Source organism: Lissotriton vulgaris, chromosome 2_1, assembly GCF_964263255.1.
Source record: "Lissotriton vulgaris chromosome 2_1, aLisVul1.2, whole genome shotgun sequence".
In the NCBI taxonomy this organism is placed as follows: Eukaryota; Metazoa; Chordata; class Amphibia; order Caudata; family Salamandridae; genus Lissotriton; species Lissotriton vulgaris.
In genome coordinates, this window is record NC_141687.1 from 348,414,520 (window position 1) to 348,435,163 (window position 20,644).

The window sequence follows — 20,644 nt, forward strand, 5'->3', positions numbered from 1 at the left end:
GATTAAGTTCTTAAGCTCCATTCGACATCTCAATGGGGGTGTAAATTTAACTCTAGATGTACGATCCAGCTTTTCGTCAAAGATCAAGTTAAAATCTCCCCCTAGGATAACAGTCCTAGAGTGATCCAAAAGGCTAGCTTTAAGCTTCAGAAGTGCCCCTGTACGCATTGAATTAATTTTCCCCTCACCCCGTACTCTTCCGGGTTATGAGAGCACTTCCTTAAAACGCGCTCGGCACGCATGCGCGAGTAAACACTGTTTCGAACTTAGAACAGCGATGAGTTTTACCCGTTCGCCCGACCGGTGAGTAACACACAGCGTGCACTGACCCGTATTGCATGCACACAGGTTTCTAGTTGTTTTTAACGGACACTGAGCACTTTTGTACCGGTACCTTTCACTCGGTGTTCACTAGCGTCGAGACACACGCCACTGCAGCGTTTCACTGCACTGATCCGTTAATGGTACACACGCTGCCAGCACCATAGCACTTTATTATCGTTTTTACTAGGTTGGATTAACTTTTAAACGCGTTTATTTTCTCTTCTTTTTTCTAACAACACTATGGGCATGTACTTGCTTTTTACCACGTTCTTATAATTTCACTACGTGACAGCATGCTTGCTGATATATTTCTGACTCCCCTCGATTATGTAGCTTTAACATTTTTGAATAAGACTGTGGCCTGCTTCCCTGCCATTGATTACACTTCACTTTTGGTTTTACCCCACAGAAATGTATTTCCCCTGATGAAGTGCTGAACAGCACGAAATGCATTGGGTCCAAGGTTGATTTTGTGGACAAACAATTGTTTATTGGAAAAATGATGAAACAACACATAGCTGTGATGTAACAGCTCAACCTCGACAGAAGGATTGAATTATTGAACTAGAAGAATAAATCTGTGCAACTAACAGTTTATCTTGGTATATTGTCATGATTACCCATTTCATTTGAACTGCATTGAAACAGATGGGATTGATTTCCCCAAAAGAGTGCGACTGGCTAACCTGTCAAGCCTGACAGCTTCAATTCACATCTTGATTAGGGCCATAATATACAGCGCATATAAATGGAGTTCTCTGACACTGTAGGGATGCCACCAACCACGTCCCTGAGTGATCTGTTTCAAATTTAACAACGCTAATGCCTGTGTTAGCTCTAATCAATATTGCCACACCTCTCGTGCTGCCACTCTGGTGGGAACATAGAATATCTTGGACCCACCCTCTCTTTCCAAACCGAGACTCACACTCCCGTCTCTCTAAGTGAGTCTCCTCGAGCAAACACACATGCGCCCCAGACGTACACAAATATTTGTTAACTCTGGACAGTTTCCTCCTGTCTCTCAAGCCGTTGACATTCCAGCTAATAAACTTAATTTTGTTAATCATGTTTACCATACCAACTGGTTTTGAGGTAACTTGCCCTGCACCCTTCCATACCCACACTGCTCCTTAAAGTGTATATGAGGAATATTATTTCATATATACACATATATTATCATTGCTTCTACACCCAAGTGGGCTTGATCTCAAATATAATTTCCATGATGTCATTCCAAACTTAGTCCATGCCCAAGTGGGCTTTCAAACAGGATGTCAGTCCATGTACGAATATATGGAAATTATATTTGAGATCAAGCCCACTTGGGCGTAGAAGCAATGATAATATATGTGTATATATTATTCAACACTATGGTAACAGATCGTGTGTTATAACAAATGACTTTCCTTGAAACTAAGTGATCGCGATAACACAACCAATGAAATCACTGTTTATTTGTGTGCGATCACGTGATATATAATTTCGTGTAAACTACAGTCCTGAATTACTTGATCTCCCATGCCAGAAATTTACCCAGCTACTTGGAACCAAACTGTTTGCCATTGTGTCGTATTTTTATCAAATTGTAAATATTTTGTTGTAAATCGATTTTGTGGTTAAAATTGGTATACATATTGAAATACCTCATATTACACAGGTGAACGAATTACGATCTGATGTAACAATATGATCGGAATACACATTCAATATATGTAATAACTGTTTGTACTCCATGTCAAAATGTCCGCCACAGTTTCTATTATGCACATTGGTGTTTTTTAACTCACGTATTTAAAGATGGCGTCTAAACTAATTCGGCGAGCGTGAACAAGCCGTAATGGCGAAACGCGTCCTTTTTCTATCTGCCAAATAAAATTTCACTTGCAAGGCAACCCGGGTGTCCGAGTATCATCTTTACTGGGAAGTGCTTTTGGAAAGAATTTATATAGAAAGTTTACATCGCAATCTTGCCGGCAAGTTAAATATATATATATATATATATATATATATATATATATTATACCTTTCCCTGGTATACCACGATTTTTCATCAAAAAACCAGTGCCGAGGCCCAAATGGTGCTTGATGTTAGTATTTATTTGGCTCACGAACAAAACCCAACGCGTTTCGAAGCCAAGCTTCTTGCTCACGGGTAACATTACTTAAAGCGGCCATTCTATTTAAAGTGACATGATACAAAATAACGTGCACGTGTTTGCAAGGACATGAAAGAAATACTTTGCTACAATGTTTTCTTTTTTCACTTTGTAACAATTACAAAACGTGAATTAACAAATACTAGAGAAACACGTTCCATTAATAAAGATTGTCCTTGATGGCATTTTTACACCAGTTCGTATGCGTGAATAAACCCAAGTGGGTAATGATTTCAGCCAAAAGGCTCCAATTTTGTGATACCTCACAGTAAGCCACAAAGTCAATCCAAAGAATAATTTTCCGTCAAGTTGACGTTGTTTCTCAAATCAAAGTCATTAATCAGACTGTGTGCTACCCAAGTGGGTGATTTTTAAGCAGTCACGTTTCAAGATGACATCACTTTGGTGCAAGGACTTTTTAAAAATTATTGCATATATTTTTGTTTTTCTTTATTTACAGATGTCATCTTGAAACGTGACTGCTTAAAAATCACCCACTTGGGTAGCACACAGTCTGATTAATGACTTTGATTTGAGAAACAACGTCAACTTGACGGAAAATTATTCTTTGGATTGACTTTGTGGCTTACTGTGAGGTATCACAAAATTGGAGCCTTTTGGCTGAAATCATTACCCACTTGGGTTTATTCACGCATACGAACTGGTGTAAAAATGCCATCAAGGACAATCTTTATTAATGGAACGTGTTTCTCTAGTATTTGTTAATTCACGTTTTGTAATTGTTACAAAGTGAAAAAAGAAAACATTGTAGCAAAGTATTTCTTTCATGTCCTTGCAAACACGTGCACGTTATTTTGTATCATGTCACTTTAAATAGAATGGCCGCTTTAAGTAATGTTACCCGTGAGCAAGAAGCTTGGCTTCGAAACGCGTTGGGTTTTGTTCGTGAGCCAAATAAATACTAACATCAAGCACCATTTGGGCCTCGGCACTGGTTTTTTGATGAAAAATCGTGGTATACCAGGGAAAGGTATAATAACAAGGAAGTGGCGATTCCGCCGGGAGCCCGCCGTTGCAAGCGGCTTAAGCCAGCCAAATTCTGTGTGGTCTATATATATATATATATATATATATATATATATATATATATATATATATATATATATATATATATATATATATATATTTAACTTGCCGGCAAGATTGCGATGTAAACTTTCTCTTGAAGTAGTGGCCGCCATATAAAAACTCCTGATGTATTTACCTGTGATGAAGTGACATGCATCCATACATTATCTGTGATTCCACAGTGTAGCATATTTTAGCATTAAATAGGTTTCTCTTACAGTCTCATGACCAGTATTCCCGATATTCTGCAGGTTACCACTTGTGTTTTACTAGGAATCTTTTGGCTAGCACTGCGTGTTATGATACCCATATTTCAGTATTGTAGATACAATTTATGAACCTTTTCAATTCCTGGTTGAAGTAGAGCATGTTTTCTCATATCAATGCATATTCCTTGTCTGATATTGGCAGGGTCCTTAACAACCTAAACATGACACTGCAGGCTCACCTACATGGATATATGCACATTGGCAGCCTCTCTTGATTTCTTTTTTGCAATGTGGGCTCTAAGAACCACTCAGTACCCTATCATTCCAAATTAGCCTCTTTCTACTCACCAGAAAATCCTGCTCCCACAATGATGTTTTGGAACTGAGGATGGCGGTCTAGGATGAAATTGGAATCTGGTGTGATCTAGAAAAGGCGAGAGAAGGCGATGAGTAAGGCTACTGGACAAAATAAATCAAAGATCAAATGCTGAGGTAGAAAATATGTTGCTGTAATCACCATGCAATGTAGACACAAGAGGTGAGAGAGAGAACATGTTCCAACACATTCTTCTGGCAAAGAAGAGAAAAACCATCATAGCTCATCTCGCTGGCAAGCAGACTGAACATACTCAACTACAAACCACCTATCTGAAGCCCGCTTGAAATCGAGGCAGCTCCATGAGAGTACTAACTGTGCTTTTTGCCAAAAACTGCTTCTGCCACTACCTTAGAACACCAAGGGTCTGGTTACAAGTTTGCCAGACAGTGTTCGTATTACAATCCCATTATATCTTACGGAACTTGTAATACGGTGGATAGAATAGCCATCATGTTGCAATGTTTCCATCACATATGTGACAGAGTATCCCATCTGCCAAAGTTGTAATCAGGACCCATGTAACAAGGACAATGAACCTCAAGCATGCAACGGTATAACTCAATATTTTAATATTTGAATTTATTAGCCTTATGCCTGTTTCATAGAATCCAATCTATTTAGGAAAAGGGCAAACAGGTGTGCAAATTCACTCAATTCTGCGGGACCCCTCTTATTCCATTACTATGGCTTCCTGTTTATCTACTAAGAAACCCTAGCTGATTTCTGTCTTATGAGAACTGTCTTAGGTTCTCAGCACTTCACGTCTCAGGAATTATATTTCACAGCAAGACTAGGCAGTCCTGAAAAATTCAGTTTACTCCATAAAAGTGGTCGCTGTTCTCTAAGAATTCCAGTATTTCTAGGAAACTGGAAAATCTCTACAAACCAGAAAACCACTCTAGATTCATTGGACCATGTCAAGCAGTTTCCAGTAGCCAAGCATTCAGCAGGTCAGGAAGTCTTTCCAAAGTGGTCACTGGTATTGCTCTCACAGGAGGCTGAATGAGGAAATTGGCTTCCCCAGTTCTGGACCAAGTCTTTAGATCAGAAATACATTTTTGATTCATAGATAGTATTTTTCTAAAGCCAACACATCATCCTGTTATACTTCATAATTTTGGTCTGATGAAAGGTGGCTGAGCAGGGCAATTTTAAAGTATAATCCTGGTTTACCACTCTTTGGGATACCACACTTTATCGTACATTTGCAATTTATTGTGTATCAGGGAGCAATCCCGCTTCTGGTACTACGGCTTGACCTATCTCCTAAAGTCAATATGAAAGTAAAATTAAAATGGAAGTTTTTCAAAAGTGTGAGGGATAGCTCCATCCAAAAACTGAATCATTCTTTTCCCATTCACACGTCTGGCAAATTATCTCTCTAAGATATCAAAGCAATTCCCACATAGTCATAAGACTACCATGTCTGAAAAAACCCAGAGTATTGCAGCCACTGTGGCTGGCAATGCTTTCTTGTGAAAAGACCCTGGGCAGAAGGGCCATTGATAGATTCCTGCGGAAGCATGCCATCTCTAACAGCTTCACCTCTGACAGCTGTTCGTCCAAGGGGTCTTTGTGTTATTAGCACAAGCTAAGTATTTCTCCTCCAGTCTAGGAGATGCAACAATCTATATAATGAATCTCTGGTTGCAAAAATAGAACGTTTTAAAATTCGTAATTGCGTCTCATGGACAAAGTACTGTAATGCTGAAAGAATAATCTCATTACTCCCTGTCACCCAAGTCTTATGAATTTAGGTTTTCCTCTAGTTTGGCATATAAATAAAAGTCTGCTGCAAGATGTTACTTAGCAGTGTGCCACCCTATGTCAGACAGACCTATCTCTAAATTGACAGTATTATAGCCATACTTCAGAAACAATATCTAATCCATGTATCATGGCTGACATGATGGCATAGAGAATTAAATGCTCACCAAGTGGTGAAATCCCTGCCAAGTATCAAGGTCTATGGTATGGAGAATGGCCGAAATGCCTGCATACATTTGAGAAAACATATTGAACCGGGTTCTACAATTCCGGTAATAGAGCAAGATTGCTAAATTGAATCACAAGTGATAAATCACTGACTTGAACTTTGAAACCAAGTAAATGCACCTCAGTGGACGCATGCTTCCTTATGAATTTTCTTGCTCATACCCCAACACCCAGCTTGGCGTGATGCAACACACAGTGGTCTGGCACAGATTATCACATTTAAACTATCTTCCAGACTCAGAGGGCCAGAAGGGAAAACAGGGAGTCCAATTGATTGCTCACAACTTTGACACGGTGGACAAAGAGCCAAATTAAGATTTTCTTTCGTTAACTTAATATTCTGTATGTGTGTGGTATTTCAACAGTGTGTATCTAACCAGAAGGCATTGGAGTGCTTACAGAGAGAAAGACAACGTAAATGAGTGATATGAGAGGTAGCTGGTTTGTGGACGATTAATGCATGGTGATGTAGAGTTCATTGCGTCTTTAACACTTTCCATAATTGAAGAAACTTTGGAGAGGTGCTAATGGGTATGGGGATGTTGTTACAGCTCCTGGTTACTCAGATGGAAAGGCATGCTGCATTGTTTTTTAGTACATATAACTAATACCACAATTTCATTAGAGAGATGTTGTTTATTCATATCCTCATTTTGATACATTGAATGTATGCATATATTAAAAAAAACACATTAGTGCCCATAATGGAAAAGAGGTGCTCCTACCGATGGATTTGGGCGAAGTATTAATGTCGAGGGGATGTTGACAAGCTGTTTGAAAGGCATAACAAGCTCTCGTTTTCCCTGGATCCTACGGGCCCACCATCTCTCATGATCCACACTGCCCCAAGTATCTGGCAGTTTTTCGGTGCCCCCGTCCCCCCTCCCCCACATCACATACCAGTCCTGAAGAAGACCCCACTGTAAGGTACAACTAAACCTACACCGCGTAGGGGTCGAAACGTCGACTATCTTCTACAGTGCCTGCCCACTCTCAACAAAGTATTATTACTGTGAAGAATTACATGGGATAGGACTACATGAATGTTAATACAATGTATGGGGCTGAAACGATTGTGCCCATGTGATGTCAACGATATGTATTTTTGTGTGACCACATGCAACCACTATACCTGTCTAACCACTACTTTGACCTTCACAAAAACACCCTATCCTTTCCCCTTTTCAATTATGGGCACGAATGTGGGTTTTTTAATATATGCATATGTACAATGTATCAAAATGAGGATGTGAATAAACAACATCTCTCTAATGAAATTGTGGTATTAGTTATATGTACATAAATCTTAAGTAAATTTTGACATAAGCTAAGAAATACGCAGCATGGGACCCATGTCTATGTAACACTATATATCCAGGTCCCAGTACCATTGGGTCAACCCTATATCTGTAACAGCATTGTTTTTTAGGTTGAGCTTCCAGAACTGTTGTATAGCTTTGTGGGCTTACAGCCATCCCACTGCTTTTCATTGTTTGTTTCAGTGTCCTTTAAAAATCCTTGCTTGCTACTGGTGAATCCTTCTTTGTCCTTCCTTTTTTTCTTTTATTTCCTCCCACAATGAAGGGACCAAGCACTGTATCTTTATGCTTTGGTTGTTTATCTGTTCATTTGGGGGACTATTTATTTATTTATTTCTTGCTCATGCTACACCGAGAGTGCATGTTCAGCTCCGACACCTATATTTTATTGAATCTTCAATCCCACACCATCCCTCCCCTGTTGTTGCTGCTATCCTTCCAGCACCTCCGCTGATTGTTGCACCCTTTACTTCTGTTTTGTCCCTAGTGCTGTGCGCCCTTTATTAATGTTTTCTGCCTCCTTAGCGTGCTGTACGCAAATATTCTGTGTGTTGCCTTTTGCTTTATTAGTTTTCAGTCTGAGGCAAAACAGGGACTATTTGGGGTAAAATTTCTGCAGCGTTATGCACTAATCGGTTGTAGCTCTCCTGTGGAACCACATCCTTCCCTGGCTCTCTCAACCTGCCTCGTGGTCTGTCACTTGCCTGTAGGATGCCTTCGCTCCATAAGATTCCTCTGCTCCTGATAGTCCTTTATCTGTGTTGGTTATTTAATATTGACATGGCTGACAGTGAAAAAATGTTAAAAAGCTAGAGCTACTTAGAACACAGGCCTAAGTATGATTGTGATATTCTGCCTTTCTTCTGATGTCATTTTGTTACAATAACACCAGTATTCTTTTGCATTGATGTATCTGTAGTTTTAGAATCTATTTAGAATGTATTGGTTCAAATGAGACTGTTACCTGAGGAGACTTTGGGACTGGATGGGTCTCCTTTCTCCATGAAATAAACCTTTCCTTCAACTTACTACATGCCTGAAGAGTGATTCTTACAGCTGCCCTTCGATCTTACACTGGCGTAGTCGGCAGCTGGAAGAGGAGAGAGACCCAACAGCAACTTTTCCTTCTGCGTTTCCTATTTATAAAACTTCTTCAGGTAGGAGATGGACCATCCTACCTAAGGTACTGTTTCCTCATAATATATGTATTTTTCTCACAGAGAATTCTTTCATTCTACCTGAACTAGGAGCTTTCACCGTGTTTTTCAGCCTGTGTGAATGTCCACCGGTGTCTGATCACTTTTCTTTTGAATGCTCCTTTTAAAATATTGAACTCTTTTTAAGCAACGTGGATCCTTTTTGTTAATATCTGTTTCCACTGTGACTTCGTGCATGCTGTGATTTATTGGGATCCTTCTATTGGCTTTGTGTGGCTCTTGACATTGTTTGGGATCACATTGAAGTGGAGTGCATCTTTTAAAACACGTCGTCCTTTTTCCTACTTGTGTCAGTGGCGGAGTGCATCCTCAAGTGTTTCTCTGTGACAGTGCATCCTCGAGCGTGGAGTTCCAAGAACACTCGCATCCGTTTTGCTTCTGCATGCTATCTTCCCCAGTAGTGAAGAGAACGTCTACATCTACGTCACTTCGTTCTGCTTGCGCTATGTGGCAGCCATCTTTCTTTTCCCAGGCAACCTTTTGTTTCCCAGGAAGTCGGGTCATCCAGCAACGCGATTTCAGTGCAGATTGTGTGTCGCGTCAGTGACACACACACTTCTTCATTTAAGAATCATATGTCTTAATACGCCATAAGTCTTAATAAAATTGTCCTGGTCAACAGTATCACACATGGCAAATTTTCGTTTCTTCTATTTTTTACATTCCAGTGACACGTTTACTGTTATTTTAAGAAATACTTTTGAGGGTTCGCTATTTTGTATTTTTCAACACTTTGACTTCTTTTGACTTTTCTTCTTATTGCAATGTGCCTATTTTTGATATATGTTTAATCCGTTGCACTTCTGTTTATGGCAGTGGTGGTACTTTATTAAGGTAAACTTGTATACATTCAATTTTTGTTCAAACTACAACTATGCAAAATGTAACTGCTCCACCTTTCTTTTTGATGCCAGGGTTTGCGGGGTAAGTCTTAGTGCGGAAAGCAGATCTTCCCTACTTCTTCACTGTCTTGGTTCTGAAGGCCAAGACGTTTTTGATCATTTACCTGAACTCACTGATGATGACGCCAAAGATCCTAATGAATTTGAAATTTCTATAAAAAAACTAGATAAACACTATTTACCAAAAGTGAGTACGATACTAGAAAGATACAAATTTGGAAGAAACTACAAAATGAAGGAGCAACGGTTGAAGGGTATGTTACTCAATTAAGAAAGTTAGATTCTACTTGTAAATTTGGTGATTTAACTGATGAAAGGATCAGGGATCAATTCATTCTTGGCTGTAATATAGAAAAAGTCCATGAAGAACTCTGGCTGCGTGATGAACCTTCATTAGATGAAGTCATACAAGTTGCAAAGAGAGTCGAACATTTACTGAAATGTGTGGATACTCTCAATAAGGATAAGCAAAGCTCTATTCATGTGGTTAAAGAAAGTCATAATGTCTTGCCGAGTGGTGAGCGTTCTGTTAATACTAAAAAAAGAATTTTGTACCAAAGTGTTTTAGACGTGATAAGATTGGGCATTTTGCCAATGACAGTAAATGTCCTGCCTTAAATGTTATATGTTCAAAATGTAAAAGAAAAGGGCATCTCTCTATTGTCTGTAAGACCAAAAAACCTTCTTCTTCTAATGTAAAATGTGTGGAATCAGAGATTCTTGAGGAAGATTTTGTCTGCGGACAAATTGTTGTTCAAGTTGGTTCTTGTCTTGAAGGTAAGTCCTGCCCCCTCGATTTCATTCAGATTGATGGAGAAACTACTAAAGTTCTCTTTGACTCTGGTGCCAAAATTACGATTATCTCTAAAGTCTTCTTTGAAAATAAGTTGGCTCACAAAGTATCATTGCTCAAGCCAGACATTTGCCCGTTGGCCTATGGAGGTGAACCAATACCTCTGCGTGGTTACTTTATAGGTCTTATTGAATACAAAGATCGTTATGTTTCTGGTAAAAGGGTGACAGCATCATCAGCTGGTTCCACCAAGGAAATCTTGGTGTAATGCTTGACCGCAGCAGTTCTTCTCCCATTAAACTTAAGGAGGTTGTTCGTACTGTTGTTCCAGACACTGATTCTTCGATAGAACATCACATTAAAAAGAAGTTTCCCAGAGTTTTCAGGAGTTAGCTTGGTTGCCTCAAAGATTTTAAGTTAAAAATTCCTATACGCTCTGATTTACAACCCCCGTGCTGTAAAGTCAGGAATGTTCCTCTTGCAGTGAGGGATGAAATGAAAAAAGAATTGAACAAATTAAAGGTTGGTGGTATTATTGAAGAGGTCACCAGCGCGGAGTGGCTTGCCCCAGTAGTCGCAGCTCGCAAGTCTGATGGTTCCATTTGCCTATGTGTCGACTTAAGACAGCTCAATAAATGTGTCGTGGTTGACCATTATCCTCGGCCCAACATCTCAGAATTGATAGCTTTGTTAGGTGATGCCAAAGTGTTTAGTACTATTGATTCGGCATCAGCTTACCATCAGATTGAGCTGGATGAGGACTCTAGGAATTACAGATCCTTCATTACCCCGTTTGGAACCTTCAAGTTTGTGCGCATGCCCTTCGGTCTGTTATCGGCTGCCTCTGTTTTTCAGAGAGTAATGGAAAGAATATTGGAGGAGTGTCACGGTGTATGTGTCTATTAGGACGACATACTTGACTTCGGAAAGGAACATAAAGAACACGAAGACAGACTTGTTGTCTTAGGAAGAATTGAAGAAGCAAATCTCACCATAAAATCTGAAAAATCTAAATTTGGTACTACCTCGATTCACTATTTAGGCCACACAATCTCTGGTGAGGGATTACTCCCAAGTCTGACTTAGTTGACACTATAGTTGACACTATAGTTAATTTGCCACCTCCTGTGAGTAAGAAGGAGCTTATGAAATTTTTTGGAATGATCGAATATTCTAATAAATTTGTTGAGGGTTTTGCTGAGCTGTCGACTAACATGAGGAATTTATTAAAAAAAGGATCAGAATTTAAGTGGAGTGAGGATTGTAATCAGAATTTTTTTTGCTATGCTTCTAAACTTAAAAGTTTCGATCCCTCCAAAACCTCCACTATTACCACTGATGTGAGTCTCAAGGTGTTGGGAGCTGTTCTCCAACAAGAAGGTGATGATGGTTTAGTGACTACTATGTTTGCCTCAAGTGGACTCAAATTTCCTGAGTCTCGCTACTCTGTTATCGAACGTGAGGCACTCGCTGTCTTCTGGTCAGTTGGAAAATTTAGAAAGTTTCCTGGGGAAGTGGGGCCTAATTATCAAGAAAGGTCGATACATTATCGCCGCTTTTATCAGCAGGAAACTGCCGCTAAAGCGGTGATAATGGGCTTGATAATATGCCCTTGTGAATTCCCATAGAAGCCCGGGTTCACACCAGAACCTGGGCTTCTATGGGAATTCACAAGGGCATATTATCAAGCCCATTATCGCTGCTTTAACGGCAGTTTCCTGCCGATAAGCGCAGCGATAATGTATCACCCTTTCTTAATAATATGGCCCCAGATTTTTTGTCAAAACCAACCATAAACCTCTTTGTGAGACTTTTAAAAGAGAAAAGGATTGATCAGGTCTCCAGCAGAATAACCAAATGGGTTATTGCTCTACAGGAATACAATTTTGATATTAGATATATTCCTGGGATTGAAAATAGTGTTGCTGACACTCTTTCTAGGTTGGTTGTGGATTCCCCTGAGGATGGCATTGTGGATGATTGGGATGATAGTGACATTTATGTTTGTCAAATGAGTTATGAAATTATCGATAAGGATCAATGGCGAGTTAAGTTGAATTCTGATCCTGTTGGTGCGCCAATCGCGTGAATGCGGAAGTCGCTACGCACCGCATCTCTCGGTTTGAGCCGACTGAAGACTGAACAGCAACAGACTATCCCATTGCCAAACTTGAATATAAGGGAATAGGGCCCCAGGGAGCACAAAACTCTATTACAAGTGCTGCTTCAAATATTTTGACGGGTCCGAGTCAGACGGTTTCCACAGAGAGATGTGTCTCCCAGCGTCGGGTTGTGTTATCAGAACAGCTTGATTAAGAGAAGCTACTTGGTCCTGAGGAGAACTCTACACTGGTCAAGAGTTCAAAACACGTAGACCAGTTGTTTTCAGCCATAAGAATGCACAACAAAGCTTGAATTGTGTATATGAAGAAATATAACGTGATCATATTGTTTACTATGGCGTTTTTTTAAACTAAGGATGGAAAAGAGATCAAACAAAAAGAAATTGTAAATAGAGGATGACTGCTGTGAATGTGTTGAATGAATGTTTGAGCGTTTGAAAAGGTTTAGTGAGTGATCAAATGGAAGAATCAGGAATGTTAGTACGGAAATTTTTTATGTAATAATTGTGTTCAGTTGTGATGTTAAAAATGTAAGAATTGTGGACATTTTGAAATTTTGATACGAAGACAGAACTAGAAATCCGTGGCACATGTTGTTGGATTTTCAATATGTCCGTTCAAATAAGAGTATAAATAAAGTAGCAGTATTGGCATTTGTTTAGTTCGATAGAGATAAGATAGAATAGTTGGCACTTGAGTTTGGAGCAGTTTCTGGATATAAACTTAATGTGTCTAAGACACAAATTTTGTGTCTAAATCGAGAGGGCTATAATGATCACCAAATTATGATTGAGGTATCATACCTGGGTGTTAAATTAAGGACTTGCCTAAATACACTAGTGGAGGTCAATTGGGGCAATATCGTAAATTCCGTACGTAAACAATTAGATCGTTGTAAATGTCTGCATCTCTCATTGGTGGGGCGCTGTAATGTTCTTAAACTGTTAGCATTACCCAAGGTTTTATAATTCTGTTGATCAGTCCCGTTAGAAATCTCCTGTGTCCAATTGTCAATACTTCAATAAATCTGCGCTAGGTTTCTATGGGATCAGGGGAAGCCTTGTAGAGCCATGCGCTTTATGGTCCTCCCTCGAGAAAGGCGGTTGGGCAGTAACGGATTTTACCTTATATTATTAAGTGTGCATACTGCAAAATATGAGCATACTATTAACTGAGGAAGAGTTTCTTAACACAGCATATATCAGATGTTATTAGGCGGCGATGCCAAGAATCATTTGTTAGTGATGTTGGAGCCTAGTTATTTAAAAAAAACTAGGGTTAAAGTTTTAAATGTCGCATATAAGGTATGGTAGGCTGTACGGAAATGTTATCAATTTGAAAGGGTTTCCTATTATACTAAATTTTCAGCAACAGGATTGTTACCATCTATATTTTAGGATAGGACCGTTGACAGATGGCGGATTAAAGGCATCCGATGTATTGTATGCTAATGGGACCTTGATATCTTTTGAGATGTAAACTGAGAAATATTGCCTCCCTAGTTCTGAATTTTTTTAAATATTTACAAATTTGCTATTATTTATGCACAAGCCGATGGAGGATTGAGTTGAATCCTCTAGTTGAGCCTGTGAGGAAGAATGCATTTTATATAACCTACTGTTGGATACTCAGGTCGATGATTTGGATAGGCTTAACATTAAGTGGGACAATAGGTTAGGGTGCCAAGGCACTCGTATGGAACACTCCATAGATCTGGCTGGGAGGTTATTGATGTCTGCTAATCTTCGCTTACAGCACTATAGGACAGTGTTTAATCTCTACTACACTCCTGTTAGGATGCTAAAATGGGGAGGGGCAAATGATGGGAGGTGTTTTCGATGTATAACTGAAGATGCAGACATTGTGCAAATCTTTTTTGCATGCAGGCACTTAAGCAATTTTTTCGAGCATTTAGAGAGATTTTTAACTGAAATCATGGGGGGTGCAGTAAGATTGTCTGCTTCTCATCTGTTTTTTGGGGTGGCAGAGAATGAAAGGCATGATCAGATGGTATATATATTTCGATACTTGATCTTTCTAGCTACAGCCATACCTAGATTACGAATTGCTTCAATGTGGCTGCAGAAAGATGCTCCGACCTTTGAGTTATGGAGGGCTAGATTTTTTACAATTTTTAATCTAGAGCATAGTTTATATGCTCTGAAAGGCTCTCAAAAGAGGAGATTGGGTATGGAGATATGGGGGCCAGTGTTGGCATATATGGAAGAATGATGATCTGTCTCTTTGTTTATTCTCAAGTTTGTTTAGCACTTGCACTTTATAGAACTGTCATGGTTCAGATACGGGTAAAAATGAAATATACACTGCATGTCATCAATTTGTTAACTATTGTCTATCTTTTTTTAGGACTGTGCTGTTAAGTTGTTGGTTTTATATATGTAATGTATCTATCATGGATAAAAAATAATTAAAAAAAAAAAAGTAAACAGAAAGACAGTGAAAACAACACACAAAAAGATCCCACGCCAGAATATAGATTAATTTAATAAACAAAACAAGACCAAAATGACAAAACTCCACTTAGTAAAACCGGGAATATTCAATTTGAAAGATTTTAGCAAAAATAGCGCCAAATGGCATGAAGCACCACCTGTGGATATCTGGTTGCACTGGACTGGGACAAAGTCACACATTTGGGATGGCCGCGATGGAGTGTGGGTCAGTAACAGGGGCCCAGTTAGGCCCACTGACCAAAAGTACCTTTAATCCTGGGTTGCGGAGCATTGCGTGGATCTGTGCCGAAGATGCATTGTGCAGCTGAAGCGATGCATCGGTCCCAAGATGCGGCGAGGGGCGGGGGAGGACATCGACTAGGCCATGAGATGAGAAGTCCTGAGGCAGGGATGCATTGCGCAGTTGGCGCAATGTGTTGGTTCCAAGTAGCTGGGGGCTGCAATGAGCAGTCCATCATCGCTGTCGAAGCTGCTATCAATGAGGGATGAAAAGGCCTGCGCCGGGGGTGCATCACGCTATGGCGGCTCGGATGCAGCATCGGGCTGTGATGCAAGGTAGGTCTTTTGCGGTTGTTCCGATCCCAAAGTGCAGCGATGTGGCGGTTCTGCTCAGTTTTGCATCACACAGCAGAGGAAAGTCGTTGGTTCTGCTGGATCTACAGAGGATGGCAAAGCACCATAGGCCCACTTCCAGGTCCAGGACTGGGGTAGCACTACTTCGCAAGGAAGACTCACAGATGGCAGTGTCCCAGTGCAGACACAAGGTTGTTGCGAACTTGTTATGTCCCTGAGGCTTCAGATCAGGAGGCCAGCCAACTAGCCCTTGGAGTCACTCTGGGGTCTGGGTTTAAGAGGTGCAGGTTCAGTCCTTTTCACCCAGGCAAGAGGGCATCAGGACAGCACAGCAGGGCCGCCGTTCCTTCAGAGCAGCAGTCCAGAGAATGACATTCCTTGTGGCAACACAGCAGTCCTTCCTGGCAAAGTAGCCACAGGTGCAGAAGTGTATTGAAGTGGTGGTGTCCGAGATTCTTCTTTTACACATAGTCGTACCACTGAAGAGTGGGAAACTTCTAGAGGCATGCCTTTCAAGAGCACAGATGCCTTGCCTTCCTCGCCCTGGCTCAAGACTAACTACAGAGGGCATGCAGCCCTTTGTTGGGCGACAGGACACAGGTATTCAGGTGTAAGTGAGGCTGGGCCCAGCTCCACCCTCCCATCCTGTTAATGATGGCACATCCAGTCACCCCTAAGCTCCCATTGTGCGGCTGCCTAGGAAGAATATTCAAAGCCCAACTGCCAACTACACCCAGTCACATGACCAGAGACAGGCTGCAGGCACCAAATGGCTTAGGCATGAAAATGCCATTTTTCTAAAAGAGGCATTTTCTGTATTGTAATTTAAAATCGGACTTCACCATAAAAAAGGACTTTAAATTGGGATTACAGAAACACCACACATGAACCAGTTGGCTCTTCCCATTTAGAAATTACACTTATAAAATGTAATAAGGCAACTCCTATGGGGAGATAGGCCTTGCAGTAGAGAAAAACTAATTTAATAGTTTTTCACTCCAAGGACATGTAAAATGTAAAAGTACGTCTCACTTTTTAAATAAACTGCACCCTCCCCATGGGGCTGTCCAGGGTCTACCTTAGAGGTGACTTACATGTATTGAAAAAGAATGTTTGGACCTGGTAAAAGTTGTATTTTGCCAGTTTGACATGGAGTGTTAAAATTACATACACAGGCTCTGCAATGGCAGGTCTGAGACATGTTTGAAGGGCTACTTACGAGGGTGACACACTCAGTGCTGCAGGCCCTCTAGTAGTATTTACTTTATAGGCCCTGGCCACATGTAGTGAACTTTACTAGGGACTTAGATGGGTGGGGGAAGTACTTGATTGTTTTGAAAAAAATTCAGTCTCCTTTAGTGGCCTCATGGATGATGTTGGCATAGTATTTTGCTTTAGCTGATGTGATGAGATGTCTGCATGTTGTGCCGAGGGATTTCAGTTATCGAGAGGTTCTTTTTTTCCATTTTCTTTGCTGTCTGCAGATAGATTGTTTATCGTCAACAAGGTAATTAGAGTACTGGGATGCTGATAGCTTTGGCTTGGTTTGTTGGTAAGATGTTGAGCCGAAAGATAGAGAGGGTAAAGTAGTCAGTCCAGTCTAGGGGAATGGGTGCTTTGCATTGGATTTTTGGTGATGTTGAGAAAACAAGGTAAAGGATTTAGTCTTTGGAATGTGTTGGTTGTGCGACATGCTGTAGCACGTTGAGGATGTCGGTGAGGTTGAGGATAGTCTCTCTTGGTTTTTTTTAGCTTGAGTTGCCTGGGAGGGTAAGTCACCCAAGAGGGTAGTGTGGGCAAGTTGGATTGACAGGCTGGTGAAGAGATCTGAGACTTCATCAATAAAGTCCTTGTTCTGCCTGGGGTGCCTGCAGATATGATGGAAGGTGGTGGTCTGACTCGCAGAGAGTGGGAAATGGCTTGTCAGCAGTACCTTAGAGTGTTACTTTCTTGCCTAGCATGCTGCACCTCGAGGACTTATGGAAGACAGTGACACCTCCTCCTTTCTTATTTACCCAGTTCACACAATGGATGATGTAGCCTGTGGGAAAGAGAATGTCTAAGATGTGTGAGAAGGTGGGTGGTGTACCACATTTTTGTGATGAAGAGGGTATCAAGCTTGTGAGAGGGGATGAGGTCTTCACAATCTGGTGCCTGTATTACAGCAGAGCAAGTGCAAATGAGCAAGCATTGGAATGAGCATCCTGTAGTTTGAGGGCGTCTGGTAACTATTGGGATGTGTACGAGGTTGGATTTGTGTGTTGTGTGATTGCTATGTGTGTGTGTGTTGCCTAGGTCGGGATGCAATTGTGGAGATTGACAGTGTAGGCTGCTGGTTGATTATTATGCCGTACCTTGTAAATTTCAGTGGAACAGTAGTCTTTGCCCAAGGCCCTTCCTGGCCCCAACAGGCCGACAGGCAGAGCCCCTGTCTGTGTCCGCACTTTGCATGGGATGGCTGAGAAATTCAAACTAAGATTGGCAGCTTCAGACCTGACACCTCACATCAGCTCGGCAGGTTATCATTACATTTTCAACTCTTTAATAATTTACATGATTGTAGCTCGCTGGGCACAACTACTGATTTGCATACGGGTTCAGCAATGATTTTTATCCATTTAAAATTTTTCTCTAATTATAGAACAACTGATTGGGTATGGCTTTTGTTTTTGGAACAGCTTTTGATGATAAATAACACATTTAAATTTGATTCTTTTGCTCCACAATTTTTATATCATTCTGAGCTTAGTTTGGACCCTGAATTCATGTATATAATTTGACTAGAATGATGTATAAATTAGTGACATGCATTACACAAATGTTGCCCAAAAGTATAGCCTTGCTGGTAAAGCCAAGTTACGAACAGTGAGCTAAGGATACTTTACAGGAAAAAGTAGTTGGCTTTTTCAGGGCTGGACTGCGGGATTGTCCACACAGGCTAGCTTCTTACACTGCCCATATCAGAAAAGTCATTAGGCATTAATTTGGGAAGAACTATGGGATACAACCTTAGCTTAAGCATGGTCCAGCCCTGTGTCCTGAGAAAGTATCACAGATTGAGACCCAAATAAGAATTACATAATTATCGCCAATAGAATACAAAATCTACCAGGATTTCTAGGAATCAAGCATAAGACCATTATTATTATCATCATCTCTGGTATTATATTCTACTTTTTTCGGAATCCCCCAAATTGGATTTTGGGAATGTATTCCTTAACGTGCCACTTCAGTTCATCCTGTCATCTTAAATATAGTCACAACGCAAAACGGGAAAGTACTAGTTTTCTTCTACCAATCCAACCTTTCTACACTTAGTTGAAAATATCTTATTAGTGTTTCATGGTGGATAACGTAATCCATTCTTAAACTTTCCTGCCTGTTTCTGAGTTTCCCAATTAAGTGTAAAGGCCCACATCTTTGTTATAAATTGCTGCAATTTTCCTTTTTCTCTGTTTAATACTGATTTATAGTTTGTCTAAATTTCTCTGAAATCTGATATACATGTACGTTTGAATGCACCAAACGTTATTTGCTGAAGTGTGTTTGAATTAAAACTTGATTGTTAAATTCAGTCTTTGCCTCCCACATATCTGTTCTAACCTCTGATCCCTGCTTTCTTCTCTAAACTTTTAAATATCTAGGGAAGGCATCGAACCCTGACCTGACTATTCACCTGATAATACAGTACTCTTATCCAACACAAATGAAGCAATGCTCCTTAATCCTGCTAAATAGTCCATTGTGCTTCTGCGTCAATCTGTCAATGTAAGCAAGGACTACATATCCCAGCCCTGCTGCTCTAAGACGAAGCTTCACATCTTGACACGTACTATTTTTCCTGAAACCTCCTAGCCAATTCCTTTACAAGAAACATATAAATACAAATAATAAATCTCATGCAAAGCACCTCTATCTGATAGACATGCAGGCCAGTATGCATATACACAGTAGCCTTAAATGATGAGGGAACACAAACACTCATCTTACAATATATGCTGTACAGTGTGAGCATACACTGAACCCTCTCGGTACAGGTGTAGCACTTACCGTGTACATGCAACGCTCCACAATGGCTGGCTCTGGTTCCAAACCTGGCAAATACTTGCTAACAAAATTTCTGAGGATCTGGATATCCGGCAGTGAGGGGGACTCAAGTGGCCGATCGCGCAAATCTGGGTCAACCTTGTTGCCATGGTGATAACATACCTGTGATATTAGAAATTGGGAAGAGGGGTAACAGAAAGAAACTCAGTGGCAAATCCCAATAGTTATTATGTTCATGTTGCCCATGCGCTACACCCTCATCGTTCGAGAATACATTCAGTCTGTATGGGTTTTACTGAAATTCATCTATATTAGATCTTAAACTTGGTAACGAGGTCAATGCCCATTATGGCAACCACAAATCCAACCATTATCTCGTTTCAGACCAAATCTTCAGTTGTTCTCTCTTTTTTCTCCTTGATTGTCATCTAATCACACTCTTTCCAAGACCAAGTAATTTTTTATCATAATTTTCCAGTCTGTTAATTAAATCAAGAATGTTATTTACCCCCCTTACTACCCACTTCAACATAGTAAATGGCAATCATTGTTTCTTCCCTTAATACTCATCATAACTTATGTTTCCACTACATTCCAGAAATAACTCAAAGTCCTCCCAACTCCTATATTTGGTAGAACACCCTCCAAAATGTAAGTACACTGGAAGATACTCCTTGTATGTTATTAAAGTGGGTCTATGCAAGTATTTGTATTCAATACTTCTGTGAACACACAATACATATCCTTAGCATGCACCCTTGTCTCACCTTGATAAGTCCAGGATATTCATTGGATGGCAGTCCATAGATCTCGTGTGGGTCCCCACCGGGATTTAGTGCTATGAAGCATGGAAACTTTTGTGGGATACCATAAGCACCAGGAACCTTTTCCTTCCAGTAGCAGACATTGATTCCCAGAGGCTAGAACAATAAATTGAGAAAACAACTGGGTAGACTACATAACCAACGAAATTCTGAGTGTACTTCAAAGGGATTCGTGTGAAAGAAGATTTTTTTAAGCTACGAAAGTTTGGCTCAAGGG

The 20,644-nt window shown here is 40.4% G+C and overlaps 1 protein-coding gene across 2 annotated transcripts in view; it reads right to left on the reverse strand.

Annotated features, from left to right (window-relative positions):
- Window positions 1–20,644, reverse strand: part of PIPOX (pipecolic acid and sarcosine oxidase) — a 326,531-nt gene that overhangs the window by 17,869 nt on the left and 288,018 nt on the right. For both annotated transcript variants that reach the window (XR_015308376.1, XM_086955131.1), the window contains exons 5-7: window positions 20,371–20,523; window positions 19,607–19,765; window positions 4,130–4,205 (exon numbers count right to left, since the gene is read on the reverse strand). Coding sequence is in view for 1 of the 2 variants with exons in the window: in XM_086955131.1 (XP_086811257.1) it covers window positions 4,130–4,205; window positions 19,607–19,765; window positions 20,371–20,523 (388 nt within the window). In the remaining variant the exon portion in view is untranslated. The remainder of the gene's footprint in view (window positions 1–4,129; window positions 4,206–19,606; window positions 19,766–20,370; window positions 20,524–20,644) is intronic.